The 23,487-nt window shown below is 32.8% G+C and overlaps 1 protein-coding gene and 1 non-coding gene across 2 annotated transcripts; one reads left to right on the top strand and one right to left on the bottom strand.

Annotated features, from left to right (window-relative positions):
- Window positions 1–10,795: 10,795 nt before the first annotated feature.
- LOC120118848 lies at window positions 10,796–12,887 on the bottom strand. The gene is made up of 2 exons (XM_039138797.1): window positions 11,810–12,887; window positions 10,796–11,319 (listed from the first exon to the last, which is right to left on the bottom strand). The coding sequence occupies exons 1-2, from the start codon at window positions 12,885–12,887 to the stop codon at window positions 10,796–10,798; spliced, it is 1,602 nt and encodes a 533-aa protein (XP_038994728.1).
- Window positions 12,888–14,154: 1,267 nt separating this feature from the next.
- On the top strand, window positions 14,155–14,265 carry LOC120118878. The gene has a single exon (XR_005515788.1). It is a non-coding gene; the product is annotated as a small nucleolar RNA R71 (small nucleolar RNA).
- Window positions 14,266–23,487: the final 9,222 nt, after the last annotated feature.

Genomic DNA, 23,487 nt, shown 5'->3' with positions numbered 1-23,487 from the left:
GTCTTGTTTGTCTTTTTTTATGTCCGAACTTTTTTCAGTTGTATAAATGTCATTTGTTTTTCCTACTATGAGCAATTGAGCATTTTTTTTTAAATTCAGTGAATATCAAATATAACAAAATGCGCATTTGAGAAATGAGATTATAACCTTTTAACATATGACAAGATAAAAATTCCCAAAAAAAAATAAGACTCATTTATCATTGACTCGTCTTCTTTACCCAAAGAAATATTTCCCCAACAAAAGAAAGCCATTAGATACTCATGACAGTGCAAGACTCATTTGTTTGCAAATCTATTAAGGACATCCGTGACAATAAATAATTTTCACATATGGAATGGTGGAATAGGTGATTTTGGCTTAGATTAGTTGCTTGGAAATTGAGCTCTAAGGATGGAATTTCCTAACTTTCATAAACACTCAGGCTATAACATATTGTTCTTGACGAGCTTAGAAAATCTTGAAATGAAAAACTCAAGGAATAATGTGGCACTAATGAAAGTTAATTTTAACATTGTTAGGGGTACTCCACTGAAAGTAGTAAGCTACAAATCGTTGGTGGTAATGTCTGAAGCAGCTATGGAGGTAATGTTCGAGCTTTATGAAGTGAGTTTTATTTGAGTTTATTAAGTCGAAGACTTTCTAACACTTGAACCCTTTAATTAAGGGTATTTCCCTAAAGTAATGTGTCATGTCAATATCTTTAACTTATTAATATGATTACATTCAGAATATGGTACTAGTCTCTATATGTCGAGATGAATATCCTAATAAAATTAGGATCAATGATATCAAATTTAAACCATGTATAATTTAAAGAAAAGTCGTAAGGCCTAAAGTAAATATGGATTGATAATGAGTTTCAATGAAAGGTGGAATAAGGGAGTTAAGAAACATCTATTATAGTTGACTACATAAAATCACTTATGAGTTTTGTTTTTAGATTGATATTTATGCACTATCTCTGTTTAAAGAGTCTATGAAGCTTTGAATAAATGGAAGATTCCTGAGAACTGAAACAGAAATGCTATCTAAGAAGTCTAGCAATGAAGTGTATTAGTTGAACTACTTTGTCCACATCCTATTTGAAAGTCATGCCAAAATTGTGGGGCATTTTGAAAACATTCAAAAAACATGAAATCCTGATGATGAAAACCATGAAACCCTAATAAAACCAAACCAAATTATATTGTTTTCCCAAATTACTCATCGATCTTGAAACTTGTCAAAAAGTTATAATTTTGAAATTAGCATGTATCATTTGTTTATTTGATATTCAATGAACTGATATTTTGCTTGAATTGCTTTTACATTATTTTTACACCGAAAAAAACATTTTTCAAACAAGAGATATTGAATAACTTGAAATAAAATGGGTATCTCCAAATCCCTATCTCTTCTATCATTGCATCACTTGATGTGGTTTCACGATTCCTCTTAAAAAAGTGGGCCTCACAATAATGAGTCGATTAGAAGTATCGGTAATGTAGGAGGGGTACCGATATTATTCAGCCTAAAATGCTAAATTAGGTGTTTCATTTCGTTTATGTAAGTGATAATTGGTTATTCAGTTATAGAAGTTGGTATTGATCTTGGAAATATTGATGTGTAGATTTTGATCGAAATCATATTGATCGAAGCGATATAGCAAAGAATTTGAACGAAATTAAAAGGATTTCGTTAAGACTTACGTGAGGCAAAAAAGAGTATAATTTATATTTTTATATTAGAAACGAGGATGGCTTACGATAAGCCAACCTCGAATGTTTTTGATCAAAAATTGTTTATTTATTTTATGCAATATTTTATTATGTTTTTATATAAAGTGTATTTTCAAAGTATTGTTTTGATTTTAATTGTATGTGAAAATGTGATACGTGAAAATAATCTATGTGAAATTTCTCTACGTGAATAAAACACACTTGGAATAATGAAATTTTAAATAATTACATGGTTAAAGCCCAAAGTATATGTATGAGAATTAGAGGTATAGTTGGCATCCCAAGAGTCAAGGGTTCTACGCGGTCCTTCGGGACAAATTCTACGTGGTCCTTCGGGACAAATTTCTACGCAGTCCTTTGGGACAAATCTATGTGGCACTTTGGTACAAATTATATGAGTAGTGGTGGCTGGATTAGTGCACAACCTCAATCTACTCAAATACCTTGCGCTCTCAATAATATGTGTTGGGCTCTTTAAATAAATTGATATAAACTGAATAGTGTATAAGATTATAAGTATATTTGTGAAATATATATATTGGTTTCTATCGATAATTGTTCTTGAAAAAGTTAAGCAAATGTTTATTATTTTCTTTACTTATTATGCCTCACTAAGTCAATGACTTAGCATGTGAGTGGTTTCACACGTAGGTTTGAAGAGATCCGAGGAGTTAAGCTAGGAAAAGACAGCATATGATGGAAGATGATTAGATCAGAACTATTTGAATTGTATGTGTTGTTAGTTATTTTGAAATTTTGTTGGCATGTACCATGATGGTTTTAATAGAAATGCTATGATCGGTTTTGTAACCCTACTATTTTATGTTTATGTAAATATATTAAGTATTAATTTTTGTTATGAATTATAAGATTTTAATTATAAATTTTGTATAAGGATTCCACCAATATTTTCAAAGTAAACTAAAAATTTTCAGTCAAGTTTTGAAAAGTCAATGTGACACCTCATATTCATATTCAGATCGGGTTACATTTATTGGTATCAGAACTAAGGTTTAACTGATTTCAAGTTCGAAACAATGTAATTTATGTTTTAAAAAGTGTACATGCCAACGAAATGCTAAAAATATTTGATCTAATAAGGTGTTGAGTATGTTGTTCATGCTAATATGGTGAGTGATTGTATTTTAATAGATGCCGGACTACGAGGGCTCCCGAAGTGAAGCGAGAGACTGTCAGAAGGGGAGTAGTATTTCACCTGCCCTAGTTAGACAAGGTGAAGAACATGCGCTTCAGGGAGTGCCTGTACAAGATTAGGGAATCTTTTTCTAATTGTTAGACGCGATTCTGAGACGTTTCCAACTGTATGCTCCCCCAGCTCCTAAGATGAATGTGGCAAAGGAGCTTAAGAGCCTAGGAGTACCAGAATTTAGAGGATAATCTGATGAAGGTCCTGTTGTTGCAGATCTTTGGTTAATCGATGTGAAGATTATGCTTGAGGGTATGCATTGTTTTGAAATAGAGAAGTTGAATGGAGTAATCTCATTGCTATGAGGACAAGCACGGATATGGTAGACCAATGACAATGAGAACATCTAGAGATCAATTGACGTAGTTGTTCTATATAGAATAGTTTAAAAATAAGTATATTGGTGATCAGTTCATCCGCCAAATGAAACAATAACTCATGAATTTAAAGCAAGGGAATCGTATTGTATATGAGTGTGAGTTTAATAAGTTGAGTAGATTTGCAACTGAATTGGTACCGACGAAAAAAGATTCATGTGATTGGTTCGTGGAGGGTTTGCGCCCTAGATTGAAGGAGCTGTTATTAGCGCTGAACCTTTCTACATTTCAAGAGGTGGTGAATCGAGCTAAAGGTTTAGAGCGAGCTCAGAATGAAAGATTTAGGGAACAAAAGACCCAGTGGAACAAGATATATGGTGCCTCTTCGAGTGCATCGCAATCAAAGAAAAGTTGAGGTTCGAATTTTCGATCTCAATCTAGATCAGAGTTAATTGCATCCTTAGGTAGAGGATCAAACCCAGTGAGATTTAAGTAGACTCAATCTTCTGAATCGGGAGTTAGAAGACAAGTAAATGTCAGCATTGTGGCAAAAATCATAGTGGCGTATGTCGGATGGTCACCAGAGCATGTTTTAGATGTGGGGACATCGTACATTTTATCTGCGATTGCCCATTGATCAGCAGAGATCCTTAACACTCTGAGAGATCTGCTACTGTACCCCACAAAGGTAGAGGATGAGGTCAAGGAAAGAATCAATCTGAGTCAGCCAATCAACATGAAATACGCTCAATTACTCATGTCTACAACCTTAAGACAAATGAAGATCGTGATGATCCTGAGATCATTGCAGGTATTTTCTAGGTAGTAGATAAACATATTTTGGTTTTGATTGATCTGGATCAACTTATTCCTATATTAGTAGTAAATTGGTGAGAGTATTGAACATTCATTTAGAAATTGTAAGTAATAAAGTGATCAAGACTAACCCATTAGGGCATAGTACCCAGGTAAATAAGTTGTGTCGAGAGTGTCCCATAAGGATTCAGGGAATTGAATTCCTTGCTAATATAATGGAATTACCCTTTGATAAATTTGAAGTTATTCTAGGAATGGATTGGTTGTATCGTTACCATGCCAATGTCGATTAAAGCAAGTAGTCTTGAGAAGTTCGGATGGATCAGAAGTAATTGTACACAATGAAAGATTTAATCCATTAGCTAATGTGATAACAGTGATGTCGACCAAGAAGCTAATGTTACAAGGATGTCAAGCTTTCATTGCCAATGTGATTGATGCTCGAGCCATGGAGAGAAGATTAGAAGACATTCCGACAGTCCAAGAGTTTCCAGAAGTATTTCCAGAGGAATTATCGGGGTTACCTCTAGACAGAGAAGTGGAGTTTCAAATTAAGGTTATACCGGGAACAACACCAATTTCGATGGCTCCTTATCGAATGGCCCCAAAGAAACTGAGTGAATTAAAGGCTCAGTTACAAGAGCTATCACCTTGGGGTACGTCGGTGTTATTTGTAAAGAAGAAATATGGTTTGATGTGTCTCTGTATTGATTATCGACAGCTCAACAAGGTGGCAATAAAGAACAAGTATCATCTTCCAAGAATCGATGCTTTATTTGATCAACTCAATGGAGCTTTAGTGTTTTCCAAGATTGATTTACGCTCTTTCTATCATCAATTGAATATACAAGAAAATGATATTCCAAAAATGACTTTTAAGACTCAATATGGCCATTATGAATTCGTAATAATGTCGTTTGGATTACCCAATGCACCTGCAGCGTTTATGGTCCTCATGAATAAAGTTTTCAAATTATATCTCGATCAGCTCGTGGTCATCTTTATTGACGATATCTTGGTGTATTTAAAGATAAATGAAGAGAATGGCGCACACCTTAGAGTAATTCTTCAAATATTATGAGATAATAAGCTTTATGCTAAATTGTCTAAGTGTAATTTTGGTTACTCGAAGTGGTATTACTTGGACATGTGTTTTATGTAGAGGGGATTCAGTGGATCCTCAAAATATTAAGGTATTATAAATTAAGAGGTTCTGAGAAATGTTTTTGAAGTACGGAGCTTCTTGGGTTTGGTTGGATATTATCGAAGGTTCGTTAAGGACTTTTCGATGATTTCCTTCCCTTTGACCAAGTTGTTAAAGAAAGATATGCCTTTCATATGAAAAGATAAATGCCAAGAGAGTTTTGAATCTTTAAAGAACGTACTAACAGAAGCTCCAGTGCTAGTGCAACTAGAATCGGACAAGGACTACACAATTTATAGTGACGCTTCCCATAATGGTTTGGGATGTGTCTTGATGCAAGATGGAAAAGTAGTAGCCTATGCCTTGAGACAACTTAATCCACATGAAAATAATTATCCGCCACATGATCTTGAGTTATTAGAGTTGGCATTTGCATTGAAGATTTGGCACCACTATTTATATGGTGAGCGTTGTTATATTTACAAGGATCACAAAAGTTTAAAGTACTTACTAACTCAAAAAGAACTAAATCTGAGACAAAGAAGATGGATTGAGTTACTTAAAGACTATGATGCAATCATAGATGATTATCCCAGGAAAGTTAACGTTGTAGCTAATGCGCTTAGTCGAAAGACTTGTGCAGCTTTAAATATGTTATGCGCCCGACTTGTGTTAAAGTACAATGGTGCTCTGATGGCTAAATTAAAGCTAAAACCTCTATTGTTGGTGCGAATAAAGGAGTCATAGAGAAGGGATGATAAATGCTTAGCAAGAATACAACAAGTAAAAAAAGGTGAAATCAAGGACTTTAAAATAAAGTCAAATGGATGCTTATATTACAGAGACAGAGTTTGTGTTCCAAATGATGAAGAATTGGAAAGAGATATACTTTCTGAAGCATATTGTAGTCTTTTGACTGTACATCCGAGAGGAAACAAGATGTATCAAGACTTAAAAGGGAGATATTGGTGGCCAGGCATGAAAAAAGCTATTACAGAGTTTGTTGCAAAGTGTCTAACATGCCAACAAGTGAAAGCTATACATCAAGTGCCTTCAGGACTTTTGCAACTGATATATATTCCTCAATGGAAATGGGAAAGAGTTACAATCGATTTTATAATTGGGTTACCTTTGACACCGAACAAAAAAGACACAATTTGGGTAATTACGGATCGTTTAACAAAGACTGCATATTTCATTCCTATTCGAACTTATTTTTCAATGGATAAGTATGTGGAAGTATACATCAAGGAGATAGTTCGACTGCATAGAATGCCAGTTTCAATAGTATCTAATAGAGATCCAAGGTTCACTTCGAGATTTTGGAAGTCTTTACATGGAGCTTTGGCTACTTTTCACCCACAGACCGATGGTTAGTCAGAGCGGATGATTCAGGTTCTGGAATATATGTTAAGAGCATGTGTTATTGATTTTCATAGATTGTGGGAGAAATATGTACCGCTTGTAGAGGTTGCTTATAACAATAGTTATCAATCGAGTATCAAGTTGGAGCCCTATAAAGCTCTATAAGGAATAAAATATCGAACACCATTAAATTAGTTTGAATTGAAATATCGAGACTTAATGGGGCCAGATATGATCAAACAAGTCGAAGATAAGTGAAGATTATTCAATATAATCTTAAAATAGTTGTTGATCGACAGAAGTCTTATGCGGATTTGAAGAGAAAGGAGATTAAATTACAAGTAGGTGACAAAGTGTTTCTCAAAGTATAGCCTTGGAAGAAAATTATTTGTTTGGATGTAAAAGAAAGCTCAGTCCTAGATTCATTGGACCTTATGAGATCTTAAAAAGTGTTTGACTAATAGTATATTACTTAGCATTGCCACCATAAATGGAAAAGATCCACAATATTTTTCATGTGTCGATGCTTAGAAGATATCGATCAGATCCTTCACACATCATAGTACTGAAAGAAATAGAAGTTCAATCTGACATGACATATGAGGAAGAACCAGTGTATATTTTAAAAAGTGTTTGACTAATGGCATATCACTTAGCATTGCCACCATAAATGGAAAAGATCCATAATATTTTTCATGTGTCGATGCTTAGAAGATATCGATCAGATCCTTCACACATCATAGTACTGAAAGAAATAGAAGTTCAATCTGACATGACATATGAGGAAGAACCAGTGCAGATTTTAGCCTATGAAGTTAAACATTTGAAGAACATAACGATTATGTTAGTTAAAGTTCTCTGGCAAAATCACAAAGTAGAAGAGGCGACATGGGAACGTGAAGAGGATATGAGAAGACAGTTTCCTCGTCTCTTTGTACACTGAAAATTCGAGGATGAATTTTCTTAAGGGAGAGAAATGTAATACCCCAAACATTGGGTCAGTGATTAAAATGTAAGGATTTTAATTTGGTGGCCTAATTTGAATAAATTGAAAAGTTTAAGGACTGATTTTGGTATTTGTATCTAGGACTTTTTAATTAAATATAGAAGAATAGAAGGGCATATTGGTCTTTTTGCAAGAAATTAATTTAATATTTATTTCTAAAAATATTAAAGCATGTGGTAAAAAGGAGAGATAAGGAAAAAAAGAAATATCTGGAACATTTTGGGTTATTTTCTTCTTCTTCCCCGTAAACTGCATTTTCAAGGTGAGTTTCTTTAAGTTGGTTATTCTTTTCATTTTTGGATTGGTTTTGAAGCCTTGATTGGTTTAGAAGCTTAAGGAAACTTTAAGATGAATAGAAACTAAGAGATTAGTGAATTATTAGTGAATTTGTAAAATGAGTTTTTAAGTGAATGGATGAAATTTGGTTAGTAATTAGATTTTAAAGGTATATTTGACTTGTCAAAGGTCAAATTAAGGTATTTGAAGTCTTAGAAATAATTGAGAACATGTTTGAAGATTTGATATAATTCTTAGTGTTTAGTGTTCCATAGAGAATTTTGGTTATTAAAAGGTAATTAATGGATATAAGTTAGTGGTGATCAATGTTAGTAAGTTTAAAGGTTTGATTGGAGCTTAAAGAGTGAGATTTAGCTAAAGTGTGGGTAAAATTCAAAGTAAAAGAGGTAAAATATGGGTAAGGGTATCGGTACTGGAAGAACAATACCGATACTATAAGGGTAAATTGAAGGAAAACGTACGAATTTAATGAACAATATCGATACTGATTGAAGAAGTATCGATACTGATGTTGAGGTATCGATACTGTAATTGAAATGAAATTCCAGAATGCCAAAATGGTATCGATACCGAAGTGGGTATCGGTACCATAGAAGAGAAGTATCAGTAATGTAGGAGGGGTACCAATACTATTCAGCTTGAAATGCTAAATTAGGTGTTTCATTTCGTTTATGTAAGTGATAATTGGTTATTCAGTTATAGAAAGTTGGAATTGATCTTGGAAATATTGATGTGTAGATTTGGATCGAAAGCATAATGATCGAAGCAATATAGCAAAGAGTTTGAACGAAAGTTAAAAGCATTTCGTTAAGACTTACGTGAGGCAAAGGTGAGTGCAATTTATATTTTTATATTAAAAATGATGACAACTTGCGATAAGCCAACCTCGAATGTTTTCGATCAAAAATTGTTTATTTGTTTTATGCAATATTTTATTATGTTTTATATAAAATGTATTTTCAAAGTATTGTTTTGATTTTAATTGTATGTGAAAATGTGATACTTGAAAATAATCTATGTGAAATTGCACTACGTGAATAAAACACACTTGGAATAATGAAATTTTAAATAATTACATGGTTCAAGCTCAAAGTATATGTATGAGAATTAGAGGTATAGTTGGCATCCCAAGAGTCGAGGGTTCTACGTGGTCCTTCGGGACAAATTCTACGTGGTCTTTCGGGACAAATTTTTACGTGGTCCTTCGGGAAAAATCTATGTGGCACTTTGGTTCATATTCTATGTGACACTTTGGTGCAAATTATATGAGTAGTGGTGTCTGCATTAGTGCATAACCTCAATGTACTCAAATACCTTGAGTTCTCAATAATATGCGTTGGGCTATTTAAATAAATTAATATGAATTGAATAGTGTATAAGATTATATGTGCGAAATATATATTGGTTTCTATCGATAATGTTTCTTGAAAAAGCTAAGCAAATGTTTATTGTTTTCTTTACTCATTATGCCTCACTAAGTCAATGACTTGGCGTTTGAGTGGTTTCACACGTATGTTTGAAGAGATCCAAGGAGTGAAGCTAGGGAAGGACATCATACACTAGAAGACGATCATATCAGAACTATTTAAGTTATATGTATTGTTAGTTATTTTGAAATTTTGTTGGCATGTATCATGATGGTTTAAATAGAAATGCTATGATCGATTTTGTAACCCTACTATTTTATGTTTATATAAATATATTAAGTATTAATTTTCATTATGAATTATAAGATTTTGATTATAAATTTTGTATGATGGTTCCGCCAATACTTTCAAAGTAAACTTTAAATTTTCAACGAATTTTTAAAGAGTCGAGTTTTGAAAAGTCAATGTGACACCTCAGATTCGTATCCAGGTCGGGTATAGGTTAGGAGTGTTACACGTGAACTATCATAAGCATTGTTGTGAAACTCTTCTAATTCATTAATTTATAGTATTTGTTGTTGTCTTGCAGCATCGATATCAAAGTTCAGTTGCTTTACGCCTACATTACCTTATGCTCTAGCTCTACTGGTAGATGACAAGTTTTGCCATAGACAAGAAGATAATGGGACATCCCTAGTGGAGTTTTGTATGCAATTATATAGGTCCATAAAGCTTCTTTAAGGAATTGTGACCAATCTTTTCTAGAAATATTCACAATCTTCTCAAGAATTTGTTTGATCTCTCGATTAGATACATCTGCTTGGCCATTGGATAGCGGATGATATGTTATAGCGATCTTATGCTTCACAATATATATGTTCAATCTCTAGAAACTTGATGACCAATAAACTAAGATCTTTCATAACTGATAAAAGAATGGGATATCCCAAAAAGAATGAATATATTCTTATGCAAAAATTTCAAAACAGCTTTGGCACTACTGTTCGACCATGTTACAACTTTCACCCATTTAGAAGCATAGTCTACAGCAACTAGAATTAAAAGGTTACCATAGGAATATGGGTATAGACCCATGAAATTTAGTCCTCACATATCAAACAGTTCAATCTCCAAGGTAGTTTGCATAGGCATTTCATTTCGTCGAGATATGTTATCTGTTCACTGGCAGCGATCATAATGTTTCACAAAGTTATTGGTGTCGTTGAACAACGATGGCCAATAATATCCACATTGAAGTACCTTCATTGTTATGCATATACCACTAAAATGTCCTCCATATGGTGCACTGTGGAAATGCTACAGAATGCTTCACTGGTGGCACCATTCTACTAACCAGATAATTTACAAAATCAACATACCATGGTATTGTTGTAGCAACTAACAGTCATTCATTAGTGAAGGTCTGACGTCTCTACGTGGCATCAATCTTCGCTATTGGATTATAATCTAGATAAGTGATCAGCCACTTGAGTTTTAGATCCTTTCTTATCCCGAGTCTCAATATTAAATTCTTGTAGCAGTAATACCCAACGAATCAACCAAAGCTTTGTATCTTTTTCACAAATAGATGTTTCAGAGCAGAGTGGTCAGTATAAACAATTACCTTTGTTCCCACTAGATATGAGTGAAATTTGTCAAAGGCAAACACCACATCGAGTAACTCTTTTTCAGTTGTGGTGTAATTACTCTGGGCGTTGTTCAACATTCGACTCACATAATGTATAGAATGGAACATTTTATCCTTGTGTTGCCCCAGCACTGCTCCTACTGCAAAGTCACTAGCATCGCTCATCAATTCAAATGATAGTTTCCAGTCTAGTGCTATTATAACAGGGGCATTAACTAATTTCTTCTTGATTGTCTCAAATGAATTAAGTACTTCAGCATCAAGGACAAACTTTCGGTTTTGCTCCATTAATGAACATAAAGGCTTAGACATTTGTGAGAAATCTTTAATAAACTTTCTATAAAAGATCGCATGACCAAGGAAGCTTCGTACAGCTTTCACAGTTGTTGGTGGGGGCAATTTATCAATAACCTCCACTTTGGCCTTATCCACTTCAATGACGTGGCAAGAGATTTAATGTCCTAGTACTATTCCTTCCTTTACCATGAAATGGCATTTTTTTCCAATTCAAAACTAAATTGGTTTTCTCACACCTTTGCAAAATAGTAGCCAAGTTGTTCAAGTAGCTTTCAAAATCTTATCCAAACACTGAAAAGTCATCCATGAAAACTTCCAAATAATCCTCATTCATATCGGAGAAGATATCCATCATGCAGCGCTAGAATGTTGCTAGAGCATTGTACTGGTTGAACGATATCCTTCTAAAAGCAAAGGTGTCATAAGGGTATGTAAATGTTATTTTCTCATGATCCTCTAGTGCAATATCAATCTGATTGTATCCACTATACCCATCCAAGAAACAGAATAAAGAATTACTAGCAATGTGGTTCAGTATTTGATCTATGAATGTCAATGGGAAGTGATATTTCCTTGTAGCTATATTGAGCTTCCTATAATCCATACATATGCTTCAGCCAGTACTGGTTGTTGTTGATACTAACTCATTTTTTTCATTGGTTACTACAGTAATGTCGCCTTTCTTTGAAACACACTGCACAGGGCTGACCCACTTGTTGTCCAAAATTGGGTAAATAATTCTAGCATCCAACCATTTAATGATCTCCTTTCGAACTACCTCCTTCATGATTAGATTCAATCGGCCCTGAAGTTTAATTAAGCTACTAGCAGAGTCTTCTAACAAAATCTTATGCATACAAAGTGAAAGACTAATAAGCTTTATGTCAGCAATGCCCCAAGTGATGGCTTTCTTATGTTGTTGTAGTACATCAATCAATTGTTCCTTCTGTGCTACTGTCAGCTGCATAGCAACAATGAATGATAGAGTCTCATTATCTCCAAGATAGGCATACTCTAAATAGTCTGGCAACGGTTTCAATTCCAACTTTGGAGGCTCTTCGACAGAGGGCTTTGGTGCACTTGGAACACACTTAGGCATAGCCAAAGATTCATACTTCTGCAGATAATTACTGCAACATTCATTATTTGTAGTCTCTTCAATTGCTATAATATCATCAATAGGTTCTTCAGTGTTGTAGCATTTTTCAAGATGCTCCTGGGCAAAAATATCATTCACATCAAGTGAAAAATAGTCGGCAATATTACTCAAGTAAGAAACATTATTTAACACATTAAAGATAATATGCTCATCATTTAAACGCATAGTTAATTCTCCCTTTTCAACATCAATTAAGGCTCTCCCTATAACAATGAATGGACGTCCAAGAATGATAGGATATTTCTTATCCACTTCACAATACAAAATGATAAATTCGGTGGGAAAAATAAACTTATCTATTTGTACACACATATTTTCCACAATGCCACTCGGGTGCACAATGGAGCGATCAGCAAGCTGCAGCGTGACAGTAGTTGGCCTTGCTTCACCACTCTCAAATTTCGTAAAAATTGATAAAGGCATTAGATTTATGCTATAACCTAAATTAAATAAAGCTTTTTCTACAAATGTATCACCAATATTACAGGGAATAGTGAAACTCCATGTATCTTTAAGTTTCGGTGGTAATTGACTTGTAGCCATGGCCCTGTAGCCTTCAGTTAGAGCGACTGTTTCAAATTCACCTAGTCATCGCTTATTCGATAGCACTTCTTTCATAAATTTGATATAGTTCAGGTTTTGCTCTAAAGCCTCGATCAACGGAATATTGATGGCAAGTTAGTGAAGTACATCAATGAAGGCTTTATACTGTTGTTCATTCTTTTTCTTTATAAAGCGCAGTGGAAAATATTGAGGAAATTTTTGTTGTTGTGGTTACGGCATTAAAATTTGTGGAGAATTAGACTTAGTAGGTCTCACTATCGGCAATGGCTCTGAATTACTACACTGACCTGCTTCTGATAATGTAGAGGGACTAGTAGGTGGCTCAGGCTCAACTTATTTGTTTTTTCCTTTACCATGCTTTGGAGCATCATTGTCTTTTTTTTTTCTAGGTTCTCCCACTGGCTCTCCAATTCGTATTTCGTTTCTGGTGGTGATGGCTTTGCAATGTTCTTTCCCATTGTACTTTTGATTTTCAGTGTCGCTGGGCAGCGTTCCTTATTATCTATTACTCAAGGCATTTGCTAGCTGACCAACTTGATTTTCTAAAGATCTTAATGAAGCATATTGACTAGCCATATATTCTTTCATTAAAGCTTCAAAAGATGAAAAAGAAGAAGTTTGAGTTAAAGATTAACCTTGATAATTATGTATTTGTTGTGGCTGAGCTACATGATGATGTGTTTGTTGTTGTGACATCAGGTTCTGCTGATTATAAGGTTGATATTGTTGATTTTGTTGATATTGTTGTTGCTGTAAATGTTGTGGGTTGGCAACATTCTGACTTTTCCAAGAGAGATTTGAATGACTTCTGAAATTTGCATTGTACATGTTGCCAAAAGCATTGTCATTTCTTTGATAATTCCTCAAGTAGTAGACAGATTCTGGATTTTGAGGGCATTCATCAAAGTTGTGCTTTTCACCAAAATAGACACAAGAAATGAGAGATGTAGCTTTGATTTCATGCATTCTTCTTGGTCGCTGCAGCTTCTTTACCATTTCTGTCAAGGTTGAGATCTATGATGCCACACAGCTGAAAGCTTCAGAATCGATTGTTACAGCATTATGACGGCCAAACATATTTCTCGTCTTCGAATATTGGTAATCATTAGTTGAAATCCTTTCTAGTGTTTCATATGCTTCATTGTATGATTTATTTAGCGAAGCTCCATTTGATGAAGCATTGACAACCTTATGAGTGTGTATATTTTAACCATTGTAGAACATCTCCATTTGAGTCCAATGTGGAAACCAGTGCATAGGACATTTCCTCATAATTCTTTGAATTTCTCCCAAGCCTCATACAAACTTTCATCCTCTATTTGGTTGAATGAAGTCAGATCATTTCACAACTTAGCATTCATGCTAGGCGGGTTGAAATGCATCAAGAATTTCTGGGCTAATTCATTATAGGATACTATTGCCCCAGGAAACAAAAACTCACCAGCCTCATGCTTTGTCTCGTAGTGAGTAGGGGAATAGTTTTAGCTTCAAAGCCTCATCTGAAACTCCTTGTTGTATAAATGAATCACAAACCTCCATAAAAGCTTTTAAATGGGCTCTAGGATCTTCAACAACACTTCATCAATATTATCACATATATTGCAGCATCTAAAACATGACAAGCTTTAGTTTAAAGTTTGCAGAATTGATCACTGGCCTCGCAGTACTCAGATGCAAATCGTCCAAAGTTGGTACCACATGCTCGCGAATCGGGTGATTCCGATCATCAACATATTGATTTGGTTGCCTATATGGCAAATCTTCATTCTCCCCATGTGGCATCGAAGGTAAATCATTGTTAGTATTCCCAATATTCATGTTTTCTCGATCCAGTGCAGATTCTCTTCGACGTTGACGAAAAGTATGTTCTATCTCTGGATTAAACGGCTCTAGCTCATCGCCACTTATGGACATAAACTGACAACTGAAAACTAACAAGTACCTACAAAAGAAAAGAAAAATAAAAGAAAAATATAATAAAACTCTAAATCAAAAATGCTTCCCGAAAACGGCGCCAAAAACTTGATGTCGTGTAAAATGCTATAACAATAATGCAAGTGCACGTATTGTAAATCAAGTAATAAAAGTGGTAAAGGTTCAGTTACGAGTATCAATCCCACAGAGAGCATATGGTTTTCAATAAAGTTTAAAAAAAGAGAAATGTTGATTGATTGCTTTACGGTGAGAAAATAAAATCAAAATGTAAAAATCCAGTTCATGTTACAATATTACATAGAGCGTCAAGTCAGCTATCGAATGGAAATTGGAAGTATTAAGGTATTCAAGTTTCAAACAAACAATGAATACGATTTCTATGCTATTAGCAATGATTAAAATATGTTGAATTTCTTTAATCACTTTCATAAATCAAAGATCAAACATTTTAACAAGGCTAATACTAGGTTGCCTACTTTTCAGTATGCACAATGCTACTCAGTATCAACTAGGCTATCAAAAGTAGATGGCAGGTTAAACGAATCTATTTCTAAAAGCATTTAAAATAACCATTCATTTATTACAAATATTTCTACTCATAATCTAATCATCCAAGCTCATAGAAACAAAATCATAGTAGCATAAAACCATAAATTCAAAATATCATCCAATACAAATTTAAGTATATTAAAACACTTCATTCTTTCGATGAAATGCTCGAACAATGATCTGCTGACGACTTATGCTACTCGACGAGCTCTCTTTTTGCTGCAACAATCCCTTGCAGAAGGCTTAGGCTTCCATCGAGTGAAAAAATGGCAGCATAGGTATGGATTTTTTCTCAAAATGTGATGTACTCATTATGTCTCTCACATGAGTAAGCTAGTACTCTATTTATAGGTGAAGAGGAAATATGATCCTCCAATGGTTTTTGCCTCATTTCGGATAGGATCTAGCCCTTTTGACAGCTGCCAAGGACAGTTGTCCTATTATAGAGAATTCCATAACTGATATCTGAGTCAGCAGATACTCCACATCTTTGGGATGCTACAACATCATCATCAGCTTTTGAGTTCGATTCCACTCGGTTCGAGAGCGCTTTAACCACATGGTAGTAGCGAGGAACTACCTTCTAGTCAAATTTCAAACCGAGGTCTTTAAACCAAGAATAAGAACAAAGTTGACTACGAGTTGGAACCAAAGAACCACTTCATAGTCAGATTTCGACATAGCTTAAGGCGAGAAGAGTTATCTATAGACCAAAGCTTTTGAGTCCGATTCCACTCAGCTCAAGAGCGCATTGACCGCATGGTAACATCAAGGAACTACCTTCTAATCAAAACCTAAATGCAGGTCTTCAAATCTAGAAGAATGGCCAAAATGGCTACGATTTAGCAACAATGAACTATTTCCCAACCCAGATTTCGACATAGCTCAAAGCAAGAAGAGCTAACCGTCAACCAAAGCTTTCAAGTTTGATTCCACTCAACTTGAGAACATATTGATTGTAAGATAGCAACAAGGAACTATTTTTCGGTCAAACTTTTAAGGCCAATTACGGTCTAGCAATGAGGAACTAGTTTCCAGCTGAAACCATCACACTCAAATTTCAACTTCACAAAGATACTTGACCCAGAAGCACGTTCAGAACCGATTCTCAAAGTTAGATTTCAACTCCACAGTAAAGGAGATCGAGTTCGAAGACTAAATCAACTGTAGTGTAGCAACGAAAAATTGGTCCCCAGTCACATATTTCCGAAGTTAGAAGATATTCGGCTTAGAGAATGATCACCTACAATTTCGACCCATTTATGGAGTTCAAAAAACCTAACAAAAGTTGAATCATATTCTTGAAGAAAAGCAAACGTTTCAAAACCAAAAGAGCAAGTTTGTCTTCAGAATCCATTTTATTTCAAAGAACCGGACAAAAACTTGTGTCTTTTTATCATTTTCCTATTGTAGTTACACAACAATAGATAAAGAGGTACAGCTGTAGAAACCTATTTTCGTTCGGGACTTGTTTCTTGCTATTCATATTATATTAGTATTATTTAATACTATTACTAATATTTGTTTTTTATCTTATTTTATTGTTATATTAACTATTATAATTAGTAGTACTTACTATCTATTATTATTTTCTATTATTGTTATTATTATTATTATTATTACACTATATTAATAAATGGATTTAATTGATCCATTTTCATTTTGTTTTACAGGCCCAATATATCAAACAGCTCATAACATTATGAAAGGAAAGAAACCTTAGGGTTTCTTGATTCCAACCGTCGTAACCAAAGGTATTGAGTCAGGCGTGTGTAAAACACGCACGAATAGTTGGAATCCCCACAAACTCATTGCTTTTTTCCACACACAATTCACACGTCGATGCTCCGATTCTTCTTATTGCTGACAGTAACCATTTTAACACCCAAATAAAAAAAGGAATGATTTTCCAATAATCAAATATGGAAATAATACTTTTTTTAGATCCAAATCCTCAAGAATGGCAAGAAGGGATTTCAATCCCGATTATTAAAGATTTTTTGGATTCATTTTGATGATTCATACCATAATGAAAAGGGTCCTTTTCGAGTATAAATGGCTGCAAAAATCAAAGAAATGGGGCATTTAGCAAGGAAAACCAAAAGAATAAAAAAAGAGAAACTTAAAAAAAAAGGAAAGGAAAACACTTTCCTTTTAATTTGGCGAGCTTCCACGGCGATAGGAGACTCCATTCGTTGATCCAAATGGTCGAAAGCTTTATCGAGATGAGGGAACCACATATCGAGAGAGGAGGTCAATCAGACGGCTAAAACAGAAGATTGACGAAGAAGAAGCCAAAGCATTCTTGGCTAGATCTACCTCATTCAGAGCATCTTCTTGCAAATCAAAGGTCAAATTCTGTTCCCAGCCCAGAGACAAAGCACTCCGTGAAATTTGGGGACGAACGGTAGTGGGAAGTGGTACACGGTGACTAACGACGATGAGGATCGGTGACAGACGGTAAGTAATGACCGATATTCTAGAGAGGAACTAGAGCATCTCTCTCTTCTAATTTTAAGAGAAAGAAGACAATTAAATAAAAAAATCAATTTTTTATCTTAAGGGAAAATACGCGCACCACACTCTCTAGTTTTTGCGTCGTTTTATTTTGGTCCTGGTTGCATGAGTCTAATTAAATCCTTGTAATTTGACCCTCATGATTTTATTTTGAATGCAATTTGGTCCCTGATTTCATGATTAATTGTTAATTTTCTTTATAAATTAATATGAATCATGATACGAGTATGTTTTAGAATTAATTAATTTATATTTTAAATGTGTTAGTTTACCTGTATGATTTTAATCAAGCATGATCAATTTATTAATATTTTGGTGACATTAATAAACAAGCATGTGTAATTAATTTGGCCCTTAATCACATCATGATGAATTTGATTCGTATGTAAATATTTTTATGGATTGTATTATTGATTGCATGACATCGTTAATTTTTTAAGCATAATGGCCTTATCCACGTTACTCCACCATTTTACATAATGAATTAAAAGGTAAGACCCGTTTAATTTAGATTATTGAAGCGGATTATCCTAACCCACCTGGATAGTTTAATTCGATAATCTGAAGTGAACGAGTCTCCTCCAGTGAAACGAGTAAAAAATGATAACACTTTCAAAATCAATCAAGAGGGTAGAAAGGGAGATGATCACATATTTAGACTTCTCAAAAATAGGCCTCTCGACTTTATTCGAATGTTTAGGTTTGATATTTCTAAATATTCAAACATTCTCTATCTATCTTAAAGGTCCGATAATTATATTAATAAAAATTTTGCTTGTTGCACAATTTTAGGTAAATAAATACTATAAGGTATTCCTTGTTTCCTTCTAGGGAATTATCACTCTACCTTATATTAGGTGATGATTCCCTTTCGTTGGATTGTCAATTAAGATCTTCGATGAAGCGATTAGTAATTAATCAATTTATTTGGAAATAAAAGGGATGACATTCATCTTCATATAAGGTGGTTAACTTTCCTCAATTAAATGTTTGAATCGTTAATCTTTTCTATTGTATTTTAAATATCATGGTATTTATTTAACTAAATAGGAGACCATTAGTTAAATTAAGTATTAATAAATAAATTCCATTTCAAAGTAAATTATTAATCAACTAGGTACAGATATTCGGCTTTGTGGGTGTTAATCCTTTTCCGCACGTAATCGACTCCCAAACCTATTTTTTGGAAAACATACCAAAACATTGTTTTAATAATTTAAAATTTATGATTTGATTAAAATAAAAAAAACACTTTTGGATGATCTAGTCATACCCTAAACACAGATTGATGACGATGTCCTCGAATCACGTTTTTATTTTTAGTCGAAACAAACCCCTAAAATTTAACCCTCGATTTTCCAGGACATTGGGACAGTTTTACTTTCGTTTCTAAATCAATTAAACAACTTACCTTAACAATACCTAATTTACCGAGCTGTATGGCAAGCTCAAATCTATAATCAGAATTTTTAGCTACTTCTAATTCTCAATCATACCTCATGATTCTAGGAAATTAATCGCATTGTAAATCAAAGCAAATCATCAATTAAATTCAATAAATATTCAATAACCATAAACTTAAATATAGAGAAAATGAATATAATAAAATTTTCAAATAAAGTCTTTCAGAGAATCGATACCTAAAAATAAAGACCAGTAAAGTCTTGAAGTTAACATTGCATTCATTTCAGCCTCAAAATCAATAAAAGATCAAATTCCTCTTCTTTCTCCAACTTAGCAGCACCAACAATATAACATCAATCGAAGGTCTATATAAGTTACTCATCAAAGATTATAAATAAATAAAATAAATTTACATATTAAACCAAGAAAACGAACAATACATATCATCATTTCGAGTAAAAATTAAGAAAATAGGGGAATTCGGAAGGAAAAAAAAGTAAAAATTCCAGATGTTTAGGATAAAACATAGTTAGGGTAAAATAAAGAAGAATAAATAGAAAATTTAGAGATTTTAAGATGTTATGATTATCTGAGAAGATGAACAAAAGGTATCGTCGACAAGAAAGAAGTGACGATAATGATTTTTGGTCAGATACTTTTGGGATGTCAAAAGGAAGCTGAAATGAGGATTGTAAATTATTTATCAAATTTCAGTATGTAAGTCATTTAAAAAAAATATTTTCTATTGAACTATAATTAAAGTTTTTCGTTGACCCGTAATTTTTCTTCAACTAAATATTGAAAAATTGTGAAAGTGTTTTCCGTAATTGGTTTTCCTTTAAACAAACACAACCTTTGTTATATATATTGCATCAAATATTTTATTAAAATATAGGTACGGGATATGATATTACCCCTAGGGTGTGTTTGGTTCACGGAATGTGAGATTATCAGTGGAAATAAAAGATTACCAGGGAATAGAATTACTGAGAATGTTGTATTTTGTGTTTGGTTGGTTTAGCAAGAATGTAAGATTATCATGTTTGGTTAAAGGAATAAAAGATTGAATGTATATTTGATTAAATTGTCTTTATTATATATATTTATTTTTTAATAAGTTGAATTCTACTATAATATTACTATAAGATATTTATATATTTTCTTTAAAAAATTTAAATTCATAAAATTTATATAATTTTTTTACAAAATTAAAATATAAAAAGGTTTAATGAAAGGGTAAAATTTTATTTTAACCCCTGAACTTCATCTAAAATTTTAATTATAGACTTTTTTTGTAAATCTAAAATAGTTTAAGGATAAATTTATAATTTAACATTCGTAGAATTTTTATTATTCAATGACAGAGGAATGATATTTTTAAAAAGAAAAAAATTTTAAGAGCATTTTAGACCAAAACGCCGGTAATCCAACAATACCTAAGGGAATGGAGGTAATGACATTCCCGGTAATATACCCCAAAAATTCATTATTGGTAATCTTATATTACCGAAAATGAAATTACCGGCCAACTAAATAGAAGAATGTGGATTTTATTCCCATGAAAATATCACATTCCCCGAACCAAACAAGCATAATGTATATAAAACAAATAATATTGCATTGAGCTCACGCCATTTGGCATAGTGGGTCTCATGATTTCCAATAGGACAACTTCGAGTAAATTCGATACTATTAATAGAATACTAAAAATCTACCACTCATTTCGTGAGAAAATTAAATTATTTTTTAACAAAATTTTAAAAAGTTAACTAATATTTTTAAAATTTATATGTTAATTTTTTAACAAATTAATATTTTAAAATTTAAAAGTTAATTAATATTTTTAAATTTATACGTTAAAATACTTTAAATTGATCATAAACTTTTGAATATTTTAATTTATCTCAAACTATGACTATTATTTTAAATTAGTCCTTAAGTTTTTAATATTCTAATTTTATCTCCAACCTATGACCCCTATTCTAAATTGATCTCAAAACTTTGGAACGTTTTAGTTTCATCCCAAACTATTGGCGTATGCTAATCTCATCACCTGTTAATAAAACTATTAGGCAAAGCTATATTATTATATGTTTGAAAAAAAATAAACTTTAGGTTAAATTATGATTGAAATTGATTACATATTTGCAGGGCGCATCCAAGCCTAGACCTACTTAGGCCATGGCCTACCCTATGCCAAAAAGGGTAAATTACTTATTTAGTCCCTCATTAATTATTTAGTTTTTATTTTGGTCACATAACTATTATTTATTTTAAATCACACTTAAATTATGTTTTGGTTTTGTTTTGATCAGTATTCTTTAAAAATTTAGAGGTGATGTTGACATGTCATCATAAAATAATGTCATATCATGATTGAAAAATAATTAAAAAATATAACGTTAACATCATTATTAATTTTTTAATGGTGAGTAATCAAAATAGAACCAAAATGTAAGGTTAACTATGATTTTGAAAAAAAATAATAGATATGTGACCAAAACATAAATTAAGTAATAGGCGGGTGATCAAAATAGTTAGTTTACCCTAAATAAAAAAATGTATGAGTTACGTTAAGAAAATTATATTGATCCATTTAATATATTTTTTCTAGATTTAATACATATATATAATTGTTATTATATTTTAAAATTAATATAAATAAAAATTATTTTAGATAAAAAAATTATGTTTATATTAGCCCAGACTATAATTTTTTTCTGAGTTCACCACTACATATTTGGATGAACTTGAGAATGAAATTGAAATATTAAAAAATGTTGGGATTAATTTAGAATAAGGGTCAGAGTTAGGGAATGAAATTAGATCATCTAAAGCTTGAGGATTAATTTAAAATGGAGTTATAATTTAAAGATAAAATTAAAATATTCAACAATTTAACGACTAATTTAAAATGATAATCATAATTTAAAGCACGTGTTTAAGAGCCGTCCGGTGGCTGCCAAGGTTTGGATATCAACAGTTTCTTAGTTTGGATATCAAAGAATGGGTAAATACCAATCTACAGGTCGGGGCTAGGACGTTGGAGGCTCTGTGCAAATTCTTAAAAATAGTATGGTTGTTGTAAATTTGAGATTAACGGAACTAACTAATTAAAGGAATGTAAGAAATTTATGACTATGGTAGGAATGTGAATTAACGAGGGAAGATGAATAATTGAAGTTTGATAAAGTGAATCGAAGAAGATGAATTTCTTTCTCGTAAAGTGGAGTTAGACCTAAAAAAATGAGATAAACTTTACAGCTGTAGCACAATGTTAATTATTGGTATTTCCCATATTACTTCAATAAGATTCGACCACATGTTCTGTGGTTTTAAGTCCAAAATTTTTACCACTAATCCATAATACTTTGTTTATTTTTTTATTGTGATAATAGTAATAAATCTAATTTTTTGGGGCCCTTTCTACTCCAGTGCCCTGTTACGCCACGCACATTATGTTGTCCTAGCCCCGCCCCTGCCAATCTAGTTGGGTCTGAGCATCTTGGTATTCAATTGGAGCATTGGGATCTTGGATATGTGGAAGTTTGGTTTCAATAAGTTTATTGGTATATGCTCGGTTTTAGATGCTGAATTATGGGGGGATATTTGCGTTATCGTATGCTTGAGAATCCGGTTCCGTCAATTTGTTCTTGAGATGGATAGCTTAGAGGCTATTCGGGTCTTGAGGGATGGTTATGCGGGGGTGCATTTTCTTAAATAGTACTTAGGATGAGCTTCGTAATCATTCGTGAAATGTTATTGTTATGCATACAAACAGGGAGAACACTAAGGTGGCTGATTTGCTAGTTATTTCTTGAGTGAAGATGATCTTGTTTCTGATTAAGCTAGTTATTTGTTTGAACTATATTAATATGTATACTATTTTCTTCCAATTATATTAGAGAGATTTTTAACGAAACCTATATCAAAATCCTCCGTTGTATGATCACGTTTCAATGAATCATACATTTCACTAAAAAAACATATTTACTATAATACATAAACAATAACAGTCAAAATAGTCATAGACTCTAATAATAAATTAACATTTATTTATAGAAAACAACTTAAACAAAAGTAAACCACCTTGATTCTTTTAGAATTTGTTTGGAATATGATTCACTCATATTATTAAAATATTTTATTTTTATTGATTTTAATTTCAATTTTA

The sequence above is a fragment of the Hibiscus syriacus genome, unplaced genomic scaffold (assembly GCF_006381635.1).
Source record: "Hibiscus syriacus cultivar Baekdansim isolate YM2019G1 unplaced genomic scaffold, ASM638163v2 tig00110328_pilon, whole genome shotgun sequence".
Classification (NCBI taxonomy): Eukaryota; Viridiplantae; Streptophyta; class Magnoliopsida; order Malvales; family Malvaceae; genus Hibiscus; species Hibiscus syriacus.
Note: the sequence above shows the minus strand (reverse complement) of the source record. Positions and strands in the feature narration are given on the sequence as shown.

What these genes read in the sequence shown, in the direction of transcription:
- LOC120118848 (XM_039138797.1), bottom strand. Translation starts at nt 12,887, where the DNA reads ATGGCTACAAGTCAATTACCACCGAAACTTAAAGATACATGGAGTTTC. An exon ending in GTTAGTATCAACAACAACCA is followed by an intron (nt 11,320 to 11,809) that starts GTACTGGCTGAA and finishes ACGTCATTGAAG; the next exon opens with TGGATAAGGCCAAAGTGGAG.